This window comes from Ips typographus, linkage group LG9 (genome assembly GCF_016097725.1).
Source record: "Ips typographus isolate SLU linkage group LG9, UJ_Ityp_2.0, whole genome shotgun sequence".
NCBI lineage: Eukaryota > Metazoa > Arthropoda > Insecta > Coleoptera > Curculionidae > Ips > Ips typographus.
Genome location: NC_138430.1, coordinates 5,799,118 through 5,818,367, shown reverse-complemented (window position 1 = coordinate 5,818,367; position 19,250 = coordinate 5,799,118). Strand labels below are relative to the sequence as shown.

The following is a 19,250-nucleotide window of genomic DNA, read 5'->3' as shown; positions in this document are numbered from 1 at the left end:
AAGCAGATTTCACTTATTACACAGTGTAATTGCATTAAAATCATCTCCTACCCGTTGGGCTTTAAAAGAGAAATGTCGATAATTTGATTCGGAAAAGCGTTCCGATATGAGGAAAAATTCATAAAAGAGCCAAAACTCATCTGCTTAAAATCGCCATTCAGCACATACAGCACTCACGTTATACCAGCCGATATATTTTCCGTTCCCCTTTTGAAAATCGGTACTTATATCTTCTGTTGTATGATCAAAGGCAGATCGATATGTGATTTCATTTTGCCTTTCAAATTTTTAATCAAGCCTTTATTGTTCACTCTTTACATTTGGTTTTCCAAACAGTCACCAAAAAAAAAGAGGGTGCAATGACTTTGATTTTCTGACACCTTTCACCATTAATTGAGCAAAATCAAAATATGGAATCCGGACGAATGTTTGCCCAATGCGAAATATGTAAATCATCGTTTAACGTCCAAACCCTGCTGCAAAGCAGTAACGATGATTTTTACTGCAAAGACTGCTTCAAACGATGCTTTTACTCAGGTAAGTAACAATTTTTTAGGGCGAAAAAATTTAAATTAAGTTAAAAGCATTCTCACGGTCCAGTGCATGTGTAAACCGCTTTGTAAGAATTTATTGTAACGGTTTGCAGGAGGAAAAACAGAAGGAGCAGGTGACACAAAAACTGAAATTTTAGATGTGACAGGCAAAAAATTTATGCCCCATCCGGAGAAATACATCCGGAGCCCACGAATAGCGACTTTGTTGCACGGACACCAAAACTTAAGTGTTATGTCCCTATCAAAAAGGTTGACCGTACTTTAAAGGGTTTATTTTTAATGCGGTATTTAAAGTAGCAAATCTCTTTACATAATGTTACATATTAGATACAGGGTATCATTTTAATATGGTAGGGCCAAATATGCAGTATTTGCTTAAATTACAGCATTGTTGGTAATTTGTGATTGGTCAATAAAAAACAATTTTTTTCTGCCAAATCACAAACTATGCACTCAGAGCAAGCAAAAGCTTCTAGCTAAGCAAAATAGAAGTGGAAAAAGTAGTAAGGAATCTAAAGTTTATTCTCAGTGAAATACTTTGTACATCGTTTATAATCCTTGTACGCTTAACAAAAACAACTTCTATAGACCGTTGCAGTGCCCAAAAGCAGATTGCAACAAATACATTTCGGTTTGTACACTCGAATCCCACTTCAAACACGAACACAAAGAAACACCTATCGTCACGACCCACTTGGATGCACGCTGCGCCTCCGAATTTTATCCCAGAGACGTTCGGTATTCCTGCATCCAATGCATCGTCCTATTGAAAGTGATAAATCTAGAAATTTCCAATATTTGCCGAGGCAGGTAAGCGTGATAAATGGAATAGTTTTTACTTGAAATTTAGAAATTGACCGTAGCCGGGCGGTTTTATACGGATCGCCTTTAGACGATCAAAAACCCGTAATGGTCCTGATGGCCACAAGAATCCCGGATATACACTACTCGTCAGACGACGAGAGGGAAAGCCCCAGGAGTCCACAATGTTTTTCTGTTAGAGCTGAAGAAGAAATATTTCGAAAAGGTGATCGCATAATCGTTTGGTTGGGATCGAACGTCCAAACCAACTTAACGTACACTGTAGCCGTGTCCACTTTGGACAATGAAATAAGGTAACCAAAAATATTTTCATACTGCAATTTAAATTTGAGTTTAACGTAATTTCAGGCAAAAATATTTCGGACCGATGCTCACCCTTAACGAAACACCGGAAAAATTGTGCAAAGAGGGAAATTGCCTAATACTTTCATATTTTCACTGCACCTGTATGACCGAAAACGGTACGAAACCCTTAGCTTTGGATGTTCTCATCCATAATCCTGAATAAATTACATTCATCATCGTAAAAGGCTACTTTCGTTTTACTGTAGCCTTTTAAGTTTATTGGCTGTATACATATCCTAATTTTATTGATAATTTATATTCAGATTTCGAGATAATTTTATTTATTAACCGCAATATTCCTTTAGTATCAATTAAAAAAAAAATGAAATAAAAGGCACATTTTCAGAACTAGAAAGAGAATATATGTATATAGAAAAAATGCAATATAAATACAATTTATTGTCAAAATCTGTTATGAAGTTGATCATATAAAGCTTTATAAAAGACTGGTATGTTCTTGATGAGGTTATCACCCTGCGAATGTCAATAAAACATAAAAATATAATTTTTGCTACCTGATAGTTCTGAAGTTGATAAGACATTTATAAACACATAATGTGATGAAGATGAAAAGGTTGGTTTAGTTTTGAAAAATGTTGCAAACTCTGACACTTTCAGTAAAAATAATAATTCAGTTTAGATTCTTAGAGAATTCACTAATTGCCTGTACTTTTCAGAGTTTGCTAGACATTTCACTGATTAGTTAGAACACTACATACTAAATATTATCTAAATTTAGGACGTAAAAGATTTCGAGCAGATGAAATCGCACACGTGTAGACCGATCATTATTTTGTTACAGTACCTTGAAGTTTGCTCATTACATTTTATAAACACTATTGACACTTAACAGATTTGTACAAGGATTGCAACATAATTTTAAAGTAAATGTTTTCAATGCGACATAATTCAATTTCTATTACATCGTTAGCCCTTGTCAGTAATAAGCCTGGACAATCTACTAAAATTAACTGTTATAACATAAACTAACCAGGTACTTTTAAGAACTTAATAATTAAAAAAACTTAAACGACAGTTATTCTGCAAATTTACAATACTAACGCAATATACACACTCTATCACTGTTAGTTGGCTGAATATACTAGAGATTATAGCACTAACGATATGTCCAGTTAAAGTAAAATATACATTGAATGTACATAGTATACTCAGGTGAGTGTAAATGAGACACGTATAACATCAAAAATAATGTTTAGCGGCAACAAATAAAGCTAAAAATTGTTGAAATCAACTAAACACATTACGCAGTTTAGTTGAAAGCTAACATTTAAGACACTTGGTTTATCAGACCTACTGAAACATTTAACGACATTTAACACGACTATTTCAGCACAACATTTAAGATTTTGATTTTTTGGCTACAAGTAACTTTGGTATAGCAAAATTATAAAAGTTTTCACTGGAAAAGGGTTTTAGATGAAACTTATTCACTATCACCCTCATTCTGATCAGACAAGTCCTCTTTTAACCATTTGGGAATAACCCTGATGCCAATTTTTTTAAATAATTTTACCAAAGCCGTGTTGTGGCTCAGATAGTATCTCTGCAAGTATTTTAACGATTTTTCTTCCATGGGCGGGTACTGACGGCCTTTGCTGCGCCCTAAACACTTTGTACTATCTCCGTTCACCACTTGACAAAAGAAACCCTTCTTTTTGTCAAATCTTGAATAACAACCCGAGTTAAGTATTTGTTAAAATAAATCTATCAACTATTTACCTTAAATGATCTGTGTAATTGAAGAAAGGTGTAATCTTCAAGAATTTTTGTAACTCATTCATCACTTCCACTGGATCAGACTTCAATTCTTCCCCATCGATAATATGAAGAGACTGTGGTGAAAAATACGTCATCCATCTTTCCAAGTGTTGTGCATACTTTCCCGGATTCAAACATCTGAACAAAATTTAAGTTACTCAAGTTCTAGTTTTCAAAGTGCAGTTTCTTATGATTTACCGATTTCTGAGATCTCTGAGAGGTTTAGGCGCTGTGTCACTAGCTGTAATTACTTGATGAAAACTAAAATTGTTGGTAACTGCGTCTCCGTGGGCTTTAGTGTGCTGGTACCAAGAGTAAGCGCGTTTTGCGGGAGATATTAAAATAGTAACCAGTTTAGCGCGAGGTAATAACGCGTGCACTCTTTTAGGCACCAATTCCCCATCAAAATATGTGGCGCTTTTTTCAAAGTAATAACGAGCTGATGAATTCGAGTCAACAGGAAAAAAATTCATATACCTAAAAAACCTGTACAATTTTTACTGTAGTTTATCAATCAATAAACTCACCAATCCAATCCTCTTAAATAGTTATGAGCGTTGAAAAACTGGATTTCTTCAAAAGTAGTAGGGCTAGGCAAGTTGCTGGCAATCACTGGATGGATAGAGAGAAAACTGTATAAAGCCGTGGTCCCGGTTTTTTGAGGTCCGATAACCAAAAACTTGGGAAGGGAATCACATGATTTGGTCCTGGACCAAATTTTTTGATGTCGTTGATCATCGCAAGGATTCTAAACAGATTGAAAATCAGGGGTTTGGTCGAGATAGCGTTTACCCAACATACCCCCCAAACTGGATCAGATTCGCCAGGAAACTGTTTGAAATAATTTTCGGCCAACTGCAATGGGGGAGCCGAGGTGAGCCGGATGTTAGTCCAACATTGCACGAATTTTATCACAGATTCGAACGTATACAAGCCCAGTCTGTCGTTACCGTAATTGGACATGTGAGTCATAAAAATATTAATCTGAAATGTATACTGTGTGATTTTAATTTTGAGAATGATGGTTTGAGACACTTACAGGATTATAGACAATCGTCTGGAACAATTCTCCCCCTTTAATAGACTCGTCTAATTTTATTCTTCCACCTGGGTAACGATCAATAAACATTGTATGGGTGAATAGGCCACACGTTTGTCTAGGTAAAACCATTATGTTTCGATGTATAAAACCCCGTCTTAACCTAAAAAAGCACTTTCTTCAACAGTATAAGTGATAGATTACAGTAATTATTGTGAATCTACATGTGCAGGATGTGCAGGCAGCACAGTTTGTGATTTACACAAATTCTGCACATTTGGACTTGGCTACCTACCTTGCAGGCCTTAAGTGCGGATATTCTTCAGTAGACGTGACACGAATATTCCAAACTCTTTTCCATGCAATGTATAAAAGCTCGTGAACGGGATACACCCCAGAATGATGAGGAGACACGGAATAACCAGAATCAATTGGAATACCTAAAATATATTTAAAAAATTTGGCCCTATCCTGGTAATAAGTAGTTATAGTGACGTTAAAAACGGTTGACTTCAAAAACTACAGGTGGTGCTAAGGAGCACCCTTAAGCCACCTCTCAATAAAAGTGGTTTGACAGCATAATAAAAAGGACAAATCAAACTATCAAAAGTCAACACAAAATAACCATGGGAGGAAACAAAAAGTAAACAATGAATTTCAAAATTTAAAGAAACAAATTGGGTAAAAAATCAGTTAATTGCAAGATAAAATGCAGTGTGTAACTATAACGTGTGCAAGAGTGGTTTAAAAAAATAATTTTCGAGAAAAATTGTTAAAAAACAAAGAAAAGGTACACACCAGCTCAGCTTGAAAAAATTAGCTAGGAAAAGTGGAAAGAAGAAACTAGAAATTCAAAGATCTTAAAAAGGATGTAGATAACCTGCCCTTGCTTGCAGAAATGCAAAACTTAAGTGATTTAATTACTAACTAACATTATAAAAAACACACTCACCATATTGCTTTGCAAAATTCTTATTAAGCACCATATCATCCATTAACAGTGTGATGTTATCGTACAAGTGAGGTTGTTGGTGGTTCCACATATGAGAAAACCACATGAACTTATCGACGTGTTGCAAAAGAAGATCGTCGCCTTTATCCTCTTCGTTATTTCCGTGATGATAATACTTTCCAGAGAAACCCAAGTTGAACTTAAACCCTGGCACCATAGATTTTAGCCTGAAATGACAATCTGAACTATTGAGTTTCTATGATTAGCAGAAATGCTGTACCGTTCTTGAGCACTTAGCATAGCTTCAACGTCATCGAGCTTCATTCTAGTTCCGACTTCTCCCACAAAAATGTCGTCAACATCCACCAGAATGGATCGTTCTAAAGATAAACTAAGTTGCCCGTGACTGAGATAGCTAAGACTGTCCAAGAACAGAAGTCGGTGAAGCCAGAATTTAAGGCCGTACCCGAAAATCACTCGTTGGATATTATCGTACAATCCGTGATCTTGAATTACGGTAGGTAGAGGAGTTTTTACCCCACCTAATTTTGAGGTTTAAGTTTTTTTGTAAAGAGTGGTGTTAAAACATTTTTAGGTTGGACATACTTTCGTTTGTTTGAGAAAAGTCACTGCGATGCGCCCATTCTAAAGGTTCATACGTTGAATGGTTGGCTTGGAATATGGTCCAGTCAGCACCAGACAATTCGCCCCAAACAGTTTCACCCGCCCGTGTTAATCTTAAAATTTGGGACGCCGGGTTAAGGGTGGCGTCCCGCAATTTCAAGTTGGTGTGAACGAACAAGGGAAACCCTTTAAGTTGCGAACCCACATACGTTTCGTCTTCCGGAGGAATAAAACCTGAATCGATCAAAAATTAAACAAGCTTGAATGATTAGTTTGAAACTCACTCTCACCTATTATACCAACCGAATACTCTCTGCAGTACTTGTCCAGCAGTTCCCTATTCCAATTATCCATTTGTAAATATTTATAATAATTTTCAAATACTATAACACCATATCGGCCTTTGTCTAAATTGGTCAATACTGGTAAACTTTTGCCCGTCACTTCAACTTTATACCTGCACAAAAATAGTTACTTAAAGAAAATTCAAGATAATTTACACGGACTTTATTCTTGTGTGAACCAACAATTCCGCAATGTCTTTCCCCAATTTGGAATACATCGTCTCGATAAATACCAGAACTTTTGGATAACTTTTAAGACGGGCGTCTGTCTGGTGGTCGTGATTTTGCAAAATACGGGGGCCGTTTATTACGGCGCATTTTATGTTTGGTTCTGGACGAGTGTTTGATTTGATTAGTCTAAAAAATCGTTAACAAAAAATTTAGTTAATAGGGTGCCTGTTGAACTTTAAAAGATGAATTCACAGTTTATAATGTATAACTTGTAAAGTCCAAACTTTAGAAGAAACATGTTTTTAATCTGTTTAAAACTCTCTGGTCTATTCATATAATAAAAACCTACTTAAATTATCATAAAACAGCTTATATTGAATTATCAATTACCATAAAAGGAAACTTAAATATTATTATTAGAGCTTACATACATACATTTGATTAGATTCAACATAAATTCCCTAAATTCTTCAGAAAATGGCAAAGGTTGCACATAAAATAATGGATATTAAAGATTGTAAATAAATTGCCTTATGACTATGTGAAGTTTATTTGCATTTTCTAACATGTGATATGCATGTAAATTAATAAAAAATTATTTTCCATCTTTGCATAATATTCCAACTTTGAAATAATTGATTAAATTAGAATGTGAGCATGAACTTAAACCCAAACAAATACATGATGATTCCATGAATGATTTTACGATCAAATCCATACATTTTAGGTCAAAAAGTTATCTAATCTCACATTTAAAGGATGCAAAAGGTTAAAAATTTACCTAAAAATCCATGTAACAACCTTATAAACATACTTACTTGGACAGATAAGGAGATTGGGTGTGTTTTGAATAAATGATAATCAAAATAAGAGTGAAGAGAACTACGGCGATTACACATTTTCTAAGTGTTGTTGGACCAAAAACCCATCTGGAACCTCGCTTCACACCTCTCTTCACTCGCTGCTTTATCACTGAAGATAATTTGAGCAATAAAGAAGTGTTTCCTAGTTGCAGTTGGCCATCTTCAGTCATTCTTGGTTTATTTGCTAATTCTAGCAAAAATGGGCTATTTCCCACTTAAATTTATTCCTAAATATGGCTTAAAATATGGCACTTTTGATATACTGGAATGATCCACTCAATTTACAGGAGTTTCATCTTGTTTTATGTGCAGTTCTCCATTTACTGTGCTTCCAAATTTCAACTTTAACAATTGGAATAATTTGCATATTTCCCTGTACAGCTGATAAGGATGGTAATGTTAGAAATGTTTGCATGACTGCATGACAGATACATGCCTCTTTATTAGTAAGTCAATGATGAATCTCTGAAATAGAGACAAAATATTACAAAAAGTAGCACACTGTCAGTATAAGCACAAAATCCAAATTAGGTCATAACCAACAGGACTAATTTAAATAGATAAAAAAATCTCTGTATTTATATTACAATTTAAACTTGATTTATTAGCCATTTTTGCCAAAAATAAAGAAAATAACATATTGTAAAAGGAAGGAAAAAAAATAAACACTATGTGTAAGAAATATTAACTGCATATAAAGTACTTCAAATTATCAAAAAATTCATTCTTACTTGTCTATCTCCAGATTCTTTACTCAAATCAACACTTTCAATTTTGATTGATTTAATTGAAATCACTTAAGCTGAATTGTTTTTATGGAGTTTACTATAAATGTAGCATATCTCTGTGATTCAAACCTAGTTAGATAACAGACATTTTTACAATGAACTGCCTTGCTATTTGCATTTTTAAATGTATTTGCTCATTATTATTCCAAGTTATCTCAACACCTCTTGGCTTTAATTTAATAAGGAACAATAGGAAATGATTTAAATTGGCACTATGTATGCAGGATTTTAAGCTATAACTAAACGGTGTGTTTGGACGTGAGTTGTAAACAAATTTGTTTATTTACATTACACTTACCTACAGGAATTTACTGCTCAGGACATGTTAATGTTTCTGTTTAGTATACAAAGTACTTTTGATTGTCTTCATTTTAAGATTTACTTCAATTTTGTTGTTTTAAAAATGTTAAACACCACTTTAAAATTACAAATCACTACGGAACTCTCCTTTTTCCAAAGCACAAACGGTAACACTACTCACTACTGAAGATTGAAGATAAACCAGATGAACTGTGTGACTGTGTGACACTTGAGACTGTGAGGACAAGACAAGATGAGGGGCAAGAAAAAATTCTAAAAAAAAACTCTAAGTGACAGTGACATTTAAACTATCATCAATATCACTGACAAATGACAATGAAAGGCTGCAGCATTGCCAGCTTGAGCGTAGCTTCTATAAAAGTGTCTTAAATTCTAAGTTGTAATTTTTTTTTATAATAACTCACCAACCATAGCCATCATTTGTTAACAGCTCATTTTTATGGAGGTAAGATTGATTTGTTAAAAGGATTGTATTTACTCTAATTTAGTTTAAACAAACATAATCAAAATATATAAATTAAAATTAAACACATTTGGCAACACCGCTACTTACGTCAACGTCAATTAAACAGTACCTGTCAGAAATATCAACAAATAAAACGTAAACAAAGCAAGACAAAACTGATATTTTTATTTTGAGTGAAAAATGGAAGAGGACGATCCTTATGCTCAAGTAGCCGTGGGAAAATTAAAGTTGAAGAAAGTAGAAAAAATCAAAAAGAAGAAAAAGAAAAGTGACAAAAAATTGCGCGACCAAGTGGTAAAAACTCTAGAGGATTCTGCAGAGCCTCCTGAAGAACCTGAACGGCCACAACCGCAAAGCATGAAAACAAAAGCAGAAGTTGCATTTCTTCAACAACAGGAGAAAATGGTTTGTAGACAAAGTAAACTTATCAAAGCAATTAATGTTTAATAAACTTTTTTTGTAGAGAACTAAAAGAATCTTGGAAAAAGCTGCAATGACACATAAAGAACGGGTAGAAAAATTCAACCAGCACCTAGACAGCTTAACTGAACACTTTGATATCCCCAAAGTGTCTTGGACAAAATAAGCCTTTTTGTTTAATTTTTGTAACCATTTTATTTATATATATACTATTTGAATAAATGTAAATAAGTGCTCAATCCTCTTTTACATTTAAATTGGTTATATCATCAGCCACCTGTTTAAGCTTCTTTGCAAAACTGTCAAATGAAAAACTAAGAAGAAGCCTTTTCCTGCCTTCTTTCCCCATGTTTCCTGGCCCTTCTCTCACAATTCTGGACATGAATTCAGTCATACTTTCTGCAGTTGGTTCACATAAATAACCAGTTTGACCATGATTTACAGTTTCACGGGGACCACCACTATTCATTGCAATAACAGGTTTGGACACCAGCATTGCTTCTAAAGGCACTATTCCAAAGTGCTCCTTTAAGGGAGTGTAGAGTAAGGCTGTGCATGATTTTAACAAATCCACTTTAACCTCATCTGAAGGTGATTTCAAAAGTATGATTTTGTCTTGCAGGTTCTGTTGTTTAATTAGCTTAGATAGTTCTTCAAAAGTCTGAACATTCATTCCATTTATAGGGTCAAAACCTCCAGCTAAAATACAATAAACCCTGTCCCATTCAGAAGGCAATAGGGATAGTTTGAGTTTTGCCATTGCATTAACAGCAAAGTCCAGTCTTTTGGCAGGGTGAAATCGATTTACAGACAAAAACACAACCAAATCATCTCTGTGTGATGTAATTTCTTTTATCTACTCCTAGCATGGTAATCATTCATTACATAGCTCATTTTGAGTTACGTAATGAGCGATTTTACCGCACTAGTGCGATAATAATCGATTTTATCGCACTAGTGCGATAAAACAACTTTAAATGAAAATTTCTGCTGTAATTGTTTATTGAATTTAAACATAACTTTGATACATTTTTTGATATCGCCTTTGACTTGGCAGGCAACAAGCCAGATACCACGTTTGCGGCAGCTTCTTCAATATCTGACGGAAGTTCTTCAGACATGTTCATAACGAAATGCACTTTTAAAAATTTGTGACTGACACTGTTAAATTGTCGCTTAAGTAATATGTGGAAACAAATGGCCACCATAGCAACAACACCAAAACAGTACAGCGTAGATGACAAAATTTAAGGGTAACAAATAACTACCCGTAGCAAGCATATACGAGACGTTCCTAAATAGTTCACATTGCACAAAATATGAATTTTCTTCTTACTTTACGCTGCTTCTGATGGTCGTAGATAAAATGTTGTACATCACCCGTGGGGTATGGCAAATTAACGTACTCGTGTGATCACCACAACTCGGTCTACGACCTCGTCGTGGCAACACTCCCACTCGTGACTATAAAAATGCTCATACCCCACTAGTAATGTAAATAACTATTTATAATAACTCACCAACCATAGCCATCATTTGTTAACAGCTCATTTTTATGGAGGTAAGATTGATTTGTTAAAAGGATTGTATTTACTCTAATTTAGTTTAAACAAACATAATCAAAATATATAAATTAAAATTAAACACATTTGGCAACACCGCTACTTACGTCAACGTCAATTAAACAGTACCTGTCAGAAATATCAACAAATAAAACGTAAACAAAGCAAGACAAAACTGATATTTTTATTTTGAGTGAAAATGGAAGAGGACGATCCTTATGCTCAAGTAGCCGTGGGAAAATTAAAGTTGAAGAAAGTAGAAAAAATCAAAAAGAAGAAAAGAAAAGTGACAAAAAATTGCGCGACCAAGTGGTAAAAACTCTAGAGGATTCTGCAGAGCCTCCTGAAGAACCTGAACGGCCACAACCGCAAAGCATGAAAACAAAAGCAGAAGTTGCATTTCTTCAACAACAGGAGAAAATGGTTTGTAGACAAAGTAAACTTATCAAAGCAATTAATGTTTAATAAACTTTTTTTGTAGAGAACTAAAAGAATCTTGGAAAAAGCTGCAATGACACATAAAGAACGGGTAGAAAAATTCAACCAGCACCTAGACAGCTTAACTGAACACTTTGATATCCCCAAAGTGTCTTGGACAAAATAAGCCTTTTTGTTTAATTTTTGTAACCATTTTATTTATATATATACTATTTGAATAAATGTAAATAAGTGCTCAATCCTCTTTTACATTTAAATTGGTTATATCATCAGCCACCTGTTTAAGCTTCTTTGCAAAACTGTCAAATGAAAAACTAAGAAGAAGCCTTTTCCTGCCTTCTTTCCCCATGTTTCCTGGCCCTTCTCTCACAATTCTGGACATGAATTCAGTCATACTTTCTGCAGTTGGTTCACATAAATAACCAGTTTGACCATGATTTACAGTTTCACGGGGACCACCACTATTCATTGCAATAACAGGTTTGGACACCAGCATTGCTTCTAAAGGCACTATTCCAAAGTGCTCCTTTAAGGGAGTGTAGAGTAAGGCTGTGCATGATTTTAACAAATCCACTTTAACCTCATCTGAAGGTGATTTCAAAAGTATGATTTTGTCTTGCAGGTTCTGTTGTTTAATTAGCTTAGATAGTTCTTCAAAAGTCTGAACATTCATTCCATTTATAGGGTCAAAACCTCCAGCTAAAATACAATAAACCCTGTCCCATTCAGAAGGCAATAGGGATAGTTTGAGTTTTGCCATTGCATTAACAGCAAAGTCCAGTCTTTTGGCAGGGTGAAATCGATTTACAGACAAAAACACAACCAAATCATCTCTGTGTGATGTAATTTCTTTATAATAACTCACCAACCATAGCCATCATTTGTTAACAGCTCATTTTTATGGAGGTAGATTGATTTGTTAAAAGGATTGTATTTACTCTAATTTAGTTTAAACAAACATAATCAAAATATATAAATTAAAATTAAACACATTTGGCAACACCGCTACTTACGTCAACGTCAATTAAACAGTACCTGTCAGAAATATCAACAAATAAAACGTAAACAAAGCAAGACAAAACTGATATTTTTATTTTGAGTGAAAAATGGAAGAGGACGATCCTTATGCTCAAGTAGCCGTGGGAAAATTAAAGTTGAAGAAAGTAGAAAAAATCAAAAAGAAGAAAAAGAAAAGTGACAAAAAATTGCGCGACCAAGTGGTAAAAACTCTAGAGGATTCTGCAGAGCCTCCTGAAGAACCTGAACGGCCACAACCGCAAAGCATGAAAACAAAAGCAGAAGTTGCATTTCTTCAACAACAGGAGAAAATGGTTTGTAGACAAAGTAAACTTATCAAAGCAATTAATGTTTAATAAACTTTTTTTGTAGAGAACTAAAAGAATCTTGGAAAAAGCTGCAATGACACATAAAGAACGGGTAGAAAAATTCAACCAGCACCTAGACAGCTTAACTGAACACTTTGATATCCCCAAAGTGTCTTGGACAAAATAAGCCTTTTTGTTTAATTTTTGTAACCATTTTATTTATATATATACTATTTGAATAAATGTAAATAAGTGCTCAATCCTCTTTTACATTTAAATTGGTTATATCATCAGCCACCTGTTTAAGCTTCTTTGCAAAACTGTCAAATGAAAAACTAAGAAGAAGCCTTTTCCTGCCTTCTTTCCCCATGTTTCCTGGCCCTTCTCTCACAATTCTGGACATGAATTCAGTCATACTTTCTGCAGTTGGTTCACATAAATAACCAGTTTGACCATGATTTACAGTTTCACGGGGACCACCACTATTCATTGCAATAACAGGTTTGGACACCAGCATTGCTTCTAAAGGCACTATTCCAAAGTGCTCCTTTAAGGGAGTGTAGAGTAAGGCTGTGCATGATTTTAACAAATCCACTTTAACCTCATCTGAAGGTGATTTCAAAAGTATGATTTTGTCTTGCAGGTTCTGTTGTTTAATTAGCTTAGATAGTTCTTCAAAAGTCTGAACATTCATTCCATTTATAGGGTCAAAACCTCCAGCTAAAATACAATAAACCCTGTCCCATTCAGAAGGCAATAGGGATAGTTTGAGTTTTGCCATTGCATTAACAGCAAAGTCCAGTCTTTTGGCAGGGTGAAATCGATTTACAGACAAAAACACAACCAAATCATCTCTGTGTGATGTAATTTCTTTTATAATAACTCACCAACCATAGCCATCATTTGTTAACAGCTCATTTTTATGGAGGTAAGATTGATTTGTTAAAAGGATTGTATTTACTCTAATTTAGTTTAAACAAACATAATCAAAATATATAAATTAAAATTAAACACATTTGGCAACACCGCTACTTACGTCAACGTCAATTAAACAGTACCTGTCAGAAATATCAACAAATAAAACGTAAACAAAGCAAGACAAAACTGATATTTTTATTTTGAGTGAAAAATGGAAGAGGACGATCCTTATGCTCAAGTAGCCGTGGGAAAATTAAAGTTGAAGAAAGTAGAAAAAATCAAAAAGAAGAAAAAGAAAAGTGACAAAAAATTGCGCGACCAAGTGGTAAAAACTCTAGAGGATTCTGCAGAGCCTCCTGAAGAACCTGAACGGCCACAACCGCAAAGCATGAAAACAAAAGCAGAAGTTGCATTTCTTCAACAACAGGAGAAAATGGTTTGTAGACAAAGTAAACTTATCAAAGCAATTAATGTTTAATAAACTTTTTTTGTAGAGAACTAAAAGAATCTTGGAAAAAGCTGCAATGACACATAAAGAACGGGTAGAAAAATTCAACCAGCACCTAGACAGCTTAACTGAACACTTTGATATCCCCAAAGTGTCTTGGACAAAATAAGCCTTTTTGTTTAATTTTTGTAACCATTTTATTTATATATATACTATTTGAATAAATGTAAATAAGTGCTCAATCCTCTTTTACATTTAAATTGGTTATATCATCAGCCACCTGTTTAAGCTTCTTTGCAAAACTGTCAAATGAAAAACTAAGAAGAAGCCTTTTCCTGCCTTCTTTCCCCATGTTTCCTGGCCCTTCTCTCACAATTCTGGACATGAATTCAGTCATACTTTCTGCAGTTGGTTCACATAAATAACCAGTTTGACCATGATTTACAGTTTCACGGGGACCACCACTATTCATTGCAATAACAGGTTTGGACACCAGCATTGCTTCTAAAGGCACTATTCCAAAGTGCTCCTTTAAGGGAGTGTAGAGTAAGGCTGTGCATGATTTTAACAAATCCACTTTAACCTCATCTGAAGGTGATTTCAAAAGTATGATTTTGTCTTGCAGGTTCTGTTGTTTAATTAGCTTAGATAGTTCTTCAAAAGTCTGAACATTCATTCCATTTATAGGGTCAAAACCTCCAGCTAAAATACAATAAACCCTGTCCCATTCAGAAGGCAATAGGGATAGTTTGAGTTTTGCCATTGCATTAACAGCAAAGTCCAGTCTTTTGGCAGGGTGAAATCGATTTACAGACAAAAACACAACCAAATCATCTCTGTGTGATGTAATTTCTTTTATAATAACTCACCAACCATAGCCATCATTTGTTAACAGCTCATTTTTATGGAGGTAAGATTGATTTGTTAAAAGGATTGTATTTACTCTAATTTAGTTTAAACAAACATAATCAAAATATATAAATTAAAATTAAACACATTTGGCAACACCGCTACTTACGTCAACGTCAATTAAACAGTACCTGTCAGAAATATCAACAAATAAAACGTAAACAAAGCAAGACAAAACTGATATTTTTATTTTGAGTGAAAAATGGAAGAGGACGATCCTTATGCTCAAGTAGCCGTGGGAAAATTAAAGTTGAAGAAAGTAGAAAAAATCAAAAAGAAGAAAAAGAAAAGTGACAAAAAATTGCGCGACCAAGTGGTAAAAACTCTAGAGGATTCTGCAGAGCCTCCTGAAGAACCTGAACGGCCACAACCGCAAAGCATGAAAACAAAAGCAGAAGTTGCATTTCTTCAACAACAGGAGAAAATGGTTTGTAGACAAAGTAAACTTATCAAAGCAATTAATGTTTAATAAACTTTTTTTGTAGAGAACTAAAAGAATCTTGGAAAAAGCTGCAATGACACATAAAGAACGGGTAGAAAAATTCAACCAGCACCTAGACAGCTTAACTGAACACTTTGATATCCCCAAAGTGTCTTGGACAAAATAAGCCTTTTTGTTTAATTTTTGTAACCATTTTATTTATATATATACTATTTGAATAAATGTAAATAAGTGCTCAATCCTCTTTACATTTAAATTGGTTATATCATCAGCCACCTGTTTAAGCTTCTTTGCAAAACTGTCAAATGAAAAACTAAGAAGAAGCCTTTTCCTGCCTTCTTTCCCCATGTTTCCTGGCCCTTCTCTCACAATTCTGGACATGAATTCAGTCATACTTTCTGCAGTTGGTTCACATAAATAACCAGTTTGACCATGATTTACAGTTTCACGGGGACCACCACTATTCATTGCAATAACAGGTTTGGACACCAGCATTGCTTCTAAAGGCACTATTCCAAAGTGCTCCTTTAAGGGAGTGTAGAGTAAGGCTGTGCATGATTTTAACAAATCCACTTTAACCTCATCTGAAGGTGATTTCAAAAGTATGATTTTGTCTTGCAGGTTCTGTTGTTTAATTAGCTTAGATAGTTCTTCAAAAGTCTGAACATTCATTCCATTTATAGGGTCAAAACCTCCAGCTAAAATACAATAAACCCTGTCCCATTCAGAAGGCAATAGGGATAGTTTGAGTTTTGCCATTGCATTAACAGCAAAGTCCAGTCTTTTGGCAGGGTGAAATCGATTTACAGACAAAAACACAACCAAATCATCTCTGTGTGATGTAATTTCTTTTATCTACTCCTAGCATGGTAATCATTCATTACATAGCTCATTTTGAGTTACGTAATGAGCGATTTTACCGCACTAGTGCGATAATAATCGATTTTATCGCACTAGTGCGATAAAACAACTTTAAATGAAAATTTCTGCTGTAATTGTTTATTGAATTTAAACATAACTTTGATACATTTTTTGATATCGCCTTTGACTTGGCAGGCAACAAGCCAGATACCACGTTTGCGGCAGCTTCTTCAATATCTGACGGAAGTTCTTCAGACATGTTCATAACGAAATGCACTTTTAAAAATTTGTGACTGACACTGTTAAATTGTCGCTTAAGTAATATGTGGAAACAAATGGCCACCATAGCAACAACACCAAAACAGTACAGCGTAGATGACAAAATTTAAGGGTAACAAATAACTACCCGTAGCAAGCATATACGAGACGTTCCTAAATAGTTCACATTGCACAAAATATGAATTTTCTTCTTACTTTACGCTGCTTCTGATGGTCGTAGATAAAATGTTGTACATCACCCGTGGGGTATGGCAAATTAACGTACTCGTGTGATCACCACAACTCGGTCTACGACCTCGTCGTGGCAACACTCCCACTCGTGACTATAAAAATGCTCATACCCCACTAGTAATGTAAATAACTATTTATAATAACTCACCAACCATAGCCATCATTTGTTAACAGCTCATTTTTATGGAGGTAAGATTGATTTGTTAAAAGGATTGTATTTACTCTAATTTAGTTTAAACAAACATAATCAAAATATATAAATTAAAATTAAACACATTTGGCAACACCGCTACTTACGTCAACGTCAATTAAACAGTACCTGTCAGAAATATCAACAAATAAAACGTAAACAAAGCAAGACAAAACTGATATTTTTATTTTGAGTGAAAAATGGAAGAGGACGATCCTTATGCTCAAGTAGCCGTGGGAAAATTAAAGTTGAAGAAAGTAGAAAAAATCAAAAAGAAGAAAAAGAAAAGTGACAAAAAATTGCGCGACCAAGTGGTAAAAACTCTAGAGGATTCTGCAGAGCCTCCTGAAGAACCTGAACGGCCACAACCGCAAAGCATGAAAACAAAAGCAGAAGTTGCATTTCTTCAACAACAGGAGAAAATGGTTTGTAGACAAAGTAAACTTATCAAAGCAATTAATGTTTAATAAACTTTTTTTGTAGAGAACTAAAAGAATCTTGGAAAAAGCTGCAATGACACATAAAGAACGGGTAGAAAAATTCAACCAGCACCTAGACAGCTTAACTGAACACTTTGATATCCCCAAAGTGTCTTGGACAAAATAAGCCTTTTTGTTTAATTTTTGTAACCATTTTATTTATATATATACTATTTGAATAAATGTAAATAAGTGCTCAATCCTCTTTTACATTTAAATTGGTTATATCATCAGCCACCTGTTTAAGCTTCTTTGCAAAACTGTCAAATGAAAAACTAAGAAGAAGCCTTTTCCTGCCTTCTTTCCCCATGTTTCCTGGCCCTTCTCTCACAATTCTGGACATGAATTCAGTCATACTTTCTGCAGTTGGTTCACATAAATAACCAGTTTGACCATGATTTACAGTTTCACGGGGACCACCACTATTCATTGCAATAACAGGTTTGGACACCAGCATTGCTTCTAAAGGCACTATTCCAAAGTGCTCCTTTAAGGGAGTGTAGAGTAAGGCTGTGCATGATTTTAACAAATCCACTTTAACCTCATCTGAAGGTGATTTCAAAAGTATGATTTTGTCTTGCAGGTTCTGTTGTTTAATTAGCTTAGATAGTTCTTCAAAAGTCTGAACATTCATTCCATTTATAGGGTCAAAACCTCCAGCTAAAATACAATAAACCCTGTCCCATTCAGAAGGCAATAGGGATAGTTTGAGTTTTGCCATTGCATTAACAGCAAAGTCCAGTCTTTTGGCAGGGTGAAATCGATTTACAGACAAAAACACAACCAAATCATCTCTGTGTGATGTAATTTCTTTTATAATAACTCACCAACCATAGCCATCATTTGTTAACAGCTCATTTTTATGGAGGTAAGATTGATTTGTTAAAAGGATTGTATTTACTCTAATTTAGTTTAAACAAACATAATCAAAATATATAAATTAAAATTAAACACATTTGGCAACACCGCTACTTACGTCAACGTCAATTAAACAGTACCTGTCAGAAATATCAACAAATAAAACGTAAACAAAGCAAGACAAAACTGATATTTTTATTTTGAGTGAAAAATGGAAGAGGACGATCCTTATGCTCAAGTAGCCGTGGGAAAATTAAAGTTGAAGAAAGTAGAAAAAATCAAAAAGAAGAAAAAGAAAAGTGACAAAAAATTGCGCGACCAAGTGGTAAAAACTCTAGAGGATTCTGCAGAGCCTCCTGAAGAACCTGAACGGCCACAACCGCAAAGCATGAAAACAAAAGCAGAAGTTGCATTTCTTCAACAACAGGAGAAAATGGTTTGTAGACAAAGTAAACTTATCAAAGCAATTAATGTTTAATAAACTTTTTTTGTAGAGAACTAAAAGAATCTTGGAAAAAGCTGCAATGACACATAAAGAACGGGTAGAAAAATTCAACCAGCACCTAGACAGCTTAACTGAACACTTTGATATCCCCAAAGTGTCTTGGACAAAATAAGCCTTTTTGTTTAATTTTTGTAACCATTTTATTTATATATATACTATTTGAATAAATGTAAATAAGTGCTCAATCCTCTTTTACATTTAAATTGGTTATATCATCAGCCACCTGTTTAAGCTTCTTTGCAAAACTGTCAAATGAAAAACTAAGAAGAAGCCTTTTCCTGCCTTCTTTCCCCATGTTTCCTGGCCCTTCTCTCACA

At 34.5% G+C, this 19,250-nt stretch overlaps 10 protein-coding genes across 10 annotated transcripts; 8 read left to right on the top strand and 2 right to left on the bottom strand.

Annotated features, from left to right (window-relative positions):
- The first annotated feature begins 347 nt into the window (after nt 1-347).
- LOC145733327 (uncharacterized) lies at nt 348-1,905 on the top strand. Its single transcript, XM_081986083.1, has 5 exons — nt 348-537; nt 647-803; nt 1,143-1,364; nt 1,418-1,669; nt 1,725-1,905. The coding sequence occupies exons 1-5, from the start codon at nt 411-413 to the stop codon at nt 1,882-1,884; spliced, it is 918 nt and encodes a 305-aa protein (XP_081842209.1). The 5' UTR covers nt 348-410; the 3' UTR covers nt 1,885-1,905.
- Nucleotides 1,906-2,060: 155 nt separating this feature from the next.
- On the bottom strand, nt 2,061-9,107 carry sfl (N-deacetylase and N-sulfotransferase sfl). Its single transcript, XM_081986081.1, has 14 exons — nt 8,580-9,107; nt 7,449-7,958; nt 6,622-6,816; nt 6,406-6,572; nt 6,098-6,349; nt 5,772-6,033; nt 5,492-5,718; nt 4,835-4,979; nt 4,540-4,702; nt 4,302-4,484; nt 4,028-4,248; nt 3,699-3,977; nt 3,462-3,638; nt 2,061-3,406 (listed from the first exon to the last, which is right to left on the bottom strand). Exons 2-14 carry the CDS (start codon nt 7,661-7,663, stop codon nt 3,166-3,168), a joined length of 2,727 nt encoding a protein of 908 aa, XP_081842207.1. The 5' UTR covers nt 7,664-7,958; nt 8,580-9,107; the 3' UTR covers nt 2,061-3,165.
- Nucleotides 9,108-9,182: 75 nt separating this feature from the next.
- Nucleotides 9,183-9,727, top strand: LOC145733328 (uncharacterized). Its single transcript, XM_081986084.1, has 2 exons — nt 9,183-9,473; nt 9,532-9,727. The coding sequence occupies exons 1-2, from the start codon at nt 9,249-9,251 to the stop codon at nt 9,652-9,654; spliced, it is 348 nt and encodes a 115-aa protein (XP_081842210.1). The 5' UTR covers nt 9,183-9,248; the 3' UTR covers nt 9,655-9,727.
- Nucleotides 9,728-11,234: 1,507 nt separating this feature from the next.
- On the top strand, nt 11,235-11,727 carry LOC145733329 (uncharacterized). Its single transcript, XM_081986085.1, is given in 3 exon segments — nt 11,235-11,334; nt 11,337-11,473; nt 11,532-11,727. Coding segments are annotated over 3 exon segments (345 nt in total). The 5' UTR covers nt 11,235-11,249; the 3' UTR covers nt 11,655-11,727.
- An 801-nt stretch (nt 11,728-12,528) lies between these two features.
- On the top strand, nt 12,529-13,073 carry LOC145733708 (uncharacterized). Its single transcript, XM_081986657.1, has 2 exons — nt 12,529-12,819; nt 12,878-13,073. Exons 1-2 carry the CDS (start codon nt 12,595-12,597, stop codon nt 12,998-13,000), a joined length of 348 nt encoding a protein of 115 aa, XP_081842783.1. The 5' UTR covers nt 12,529-12,594; the 3' UTR covers nt 13,001-13,073.
- An 802-nt stretch (nt 13,074-13,875) lies between these two features.
- Nucleotides 13,876-14,421, top strand: LOC145733709 (uncharacterized). The gene is made up of 2 exons (XM_081986658.1): nt 13,876-14,167; nt 14,226-14,421. The coding sequence occupies exons 1-2, from the start codon at nt 13,943-13,945 to the stop codon at nt 14,346-14,348; spliced, it is 348 nt and encodes a 115-aa protein (XP_081842784.1). The 5' UTR covers nt 13,876-13,942; the 3' UTR covers nt 14,349-14,421.
- An 803-nt stretch (nt 14,422-15,224) lies between these two features.
- On the top strand, nt 15,225-15,769 carry LOC145733711 (uncharacterized). Its single transcript, XM_081986660.1, has 2 exons — nt 15,225-15,515; nt 15,574-15,769. The coding sequence occupies exons 1-2, from the start codon at nt 15,291-15,293 to the stop codon at nt 15,694-15,696; spliced, it is 348 nt and encodes a 115-aa protein (XP_081842786.1). The 5' UTR covers nt 15,225-15,290; the 3' UTR covers nt 15,697-15,769.
- Nucleotides 15,770-15,843: 74 nt separating this feature from the next.
- On the bottom strand, nt 15,844-16,289 carry LOC145733930 (alpha-1,3/1,6-mannosyltransferase ALG2-like). Its single transcript, XM_081986962.1, has 2 exons — nt 15,972-16,289; nt 15,844-15,903 (listed from the first exon to the last, which is right to left on the bottom strand). The coding sequence occupies exons 1-2, from the start codon at nt 16,287-16,289 to the stop codon at nt 15,844-15,846; spliced, it is 378 nt and encodes a 125-aa protein (XP_081843088.1).
- Nucleotides 16,290-17,225: 936 nt separating this feature from the next.
- Nucleotides 17,226-17,770, top strand: LOC145733710 (uncharacterized). Its single transcript, XM_081986659.1, has 2 exons — nt 17,226-17,516; nt 17,575-17,770. Exons 1-2 carry the CDS (start codon nt 17,292-17,294, stop codon nt 17,695-17,697), a joined length of 348 nt encoding a protein of 115 aa, XP_081842785.1. The 5' UTR covers nt 17,226-17,291; the 3' UTR covers nt 17,698-17,770.
- Nucleotides 17,771-18,572: 802 nt separating this feature from the next.
- Nucleotides 18,573-19,118, top strand: LOC145733707 (uncharacterized). The gene is made up of 2 exons (XM_081986656.1): nt 18,573-18,864; nt 18,923-19,118. The coding sequence occupies exons 1-2, from the start codon at nt 18,640-18,642 to the stop codon at nt 19,043-19,045; spliced, it is 348 nt and encodes a 115-aa protein (XP_081842782.1). The 5' UTR covers nt 18,573-18,639; the 3' UTR covers nt 19,046-19,118.
- The last annotated feature ends 132 nt before the right edge of the window (nt 19,119-19,250 follow it).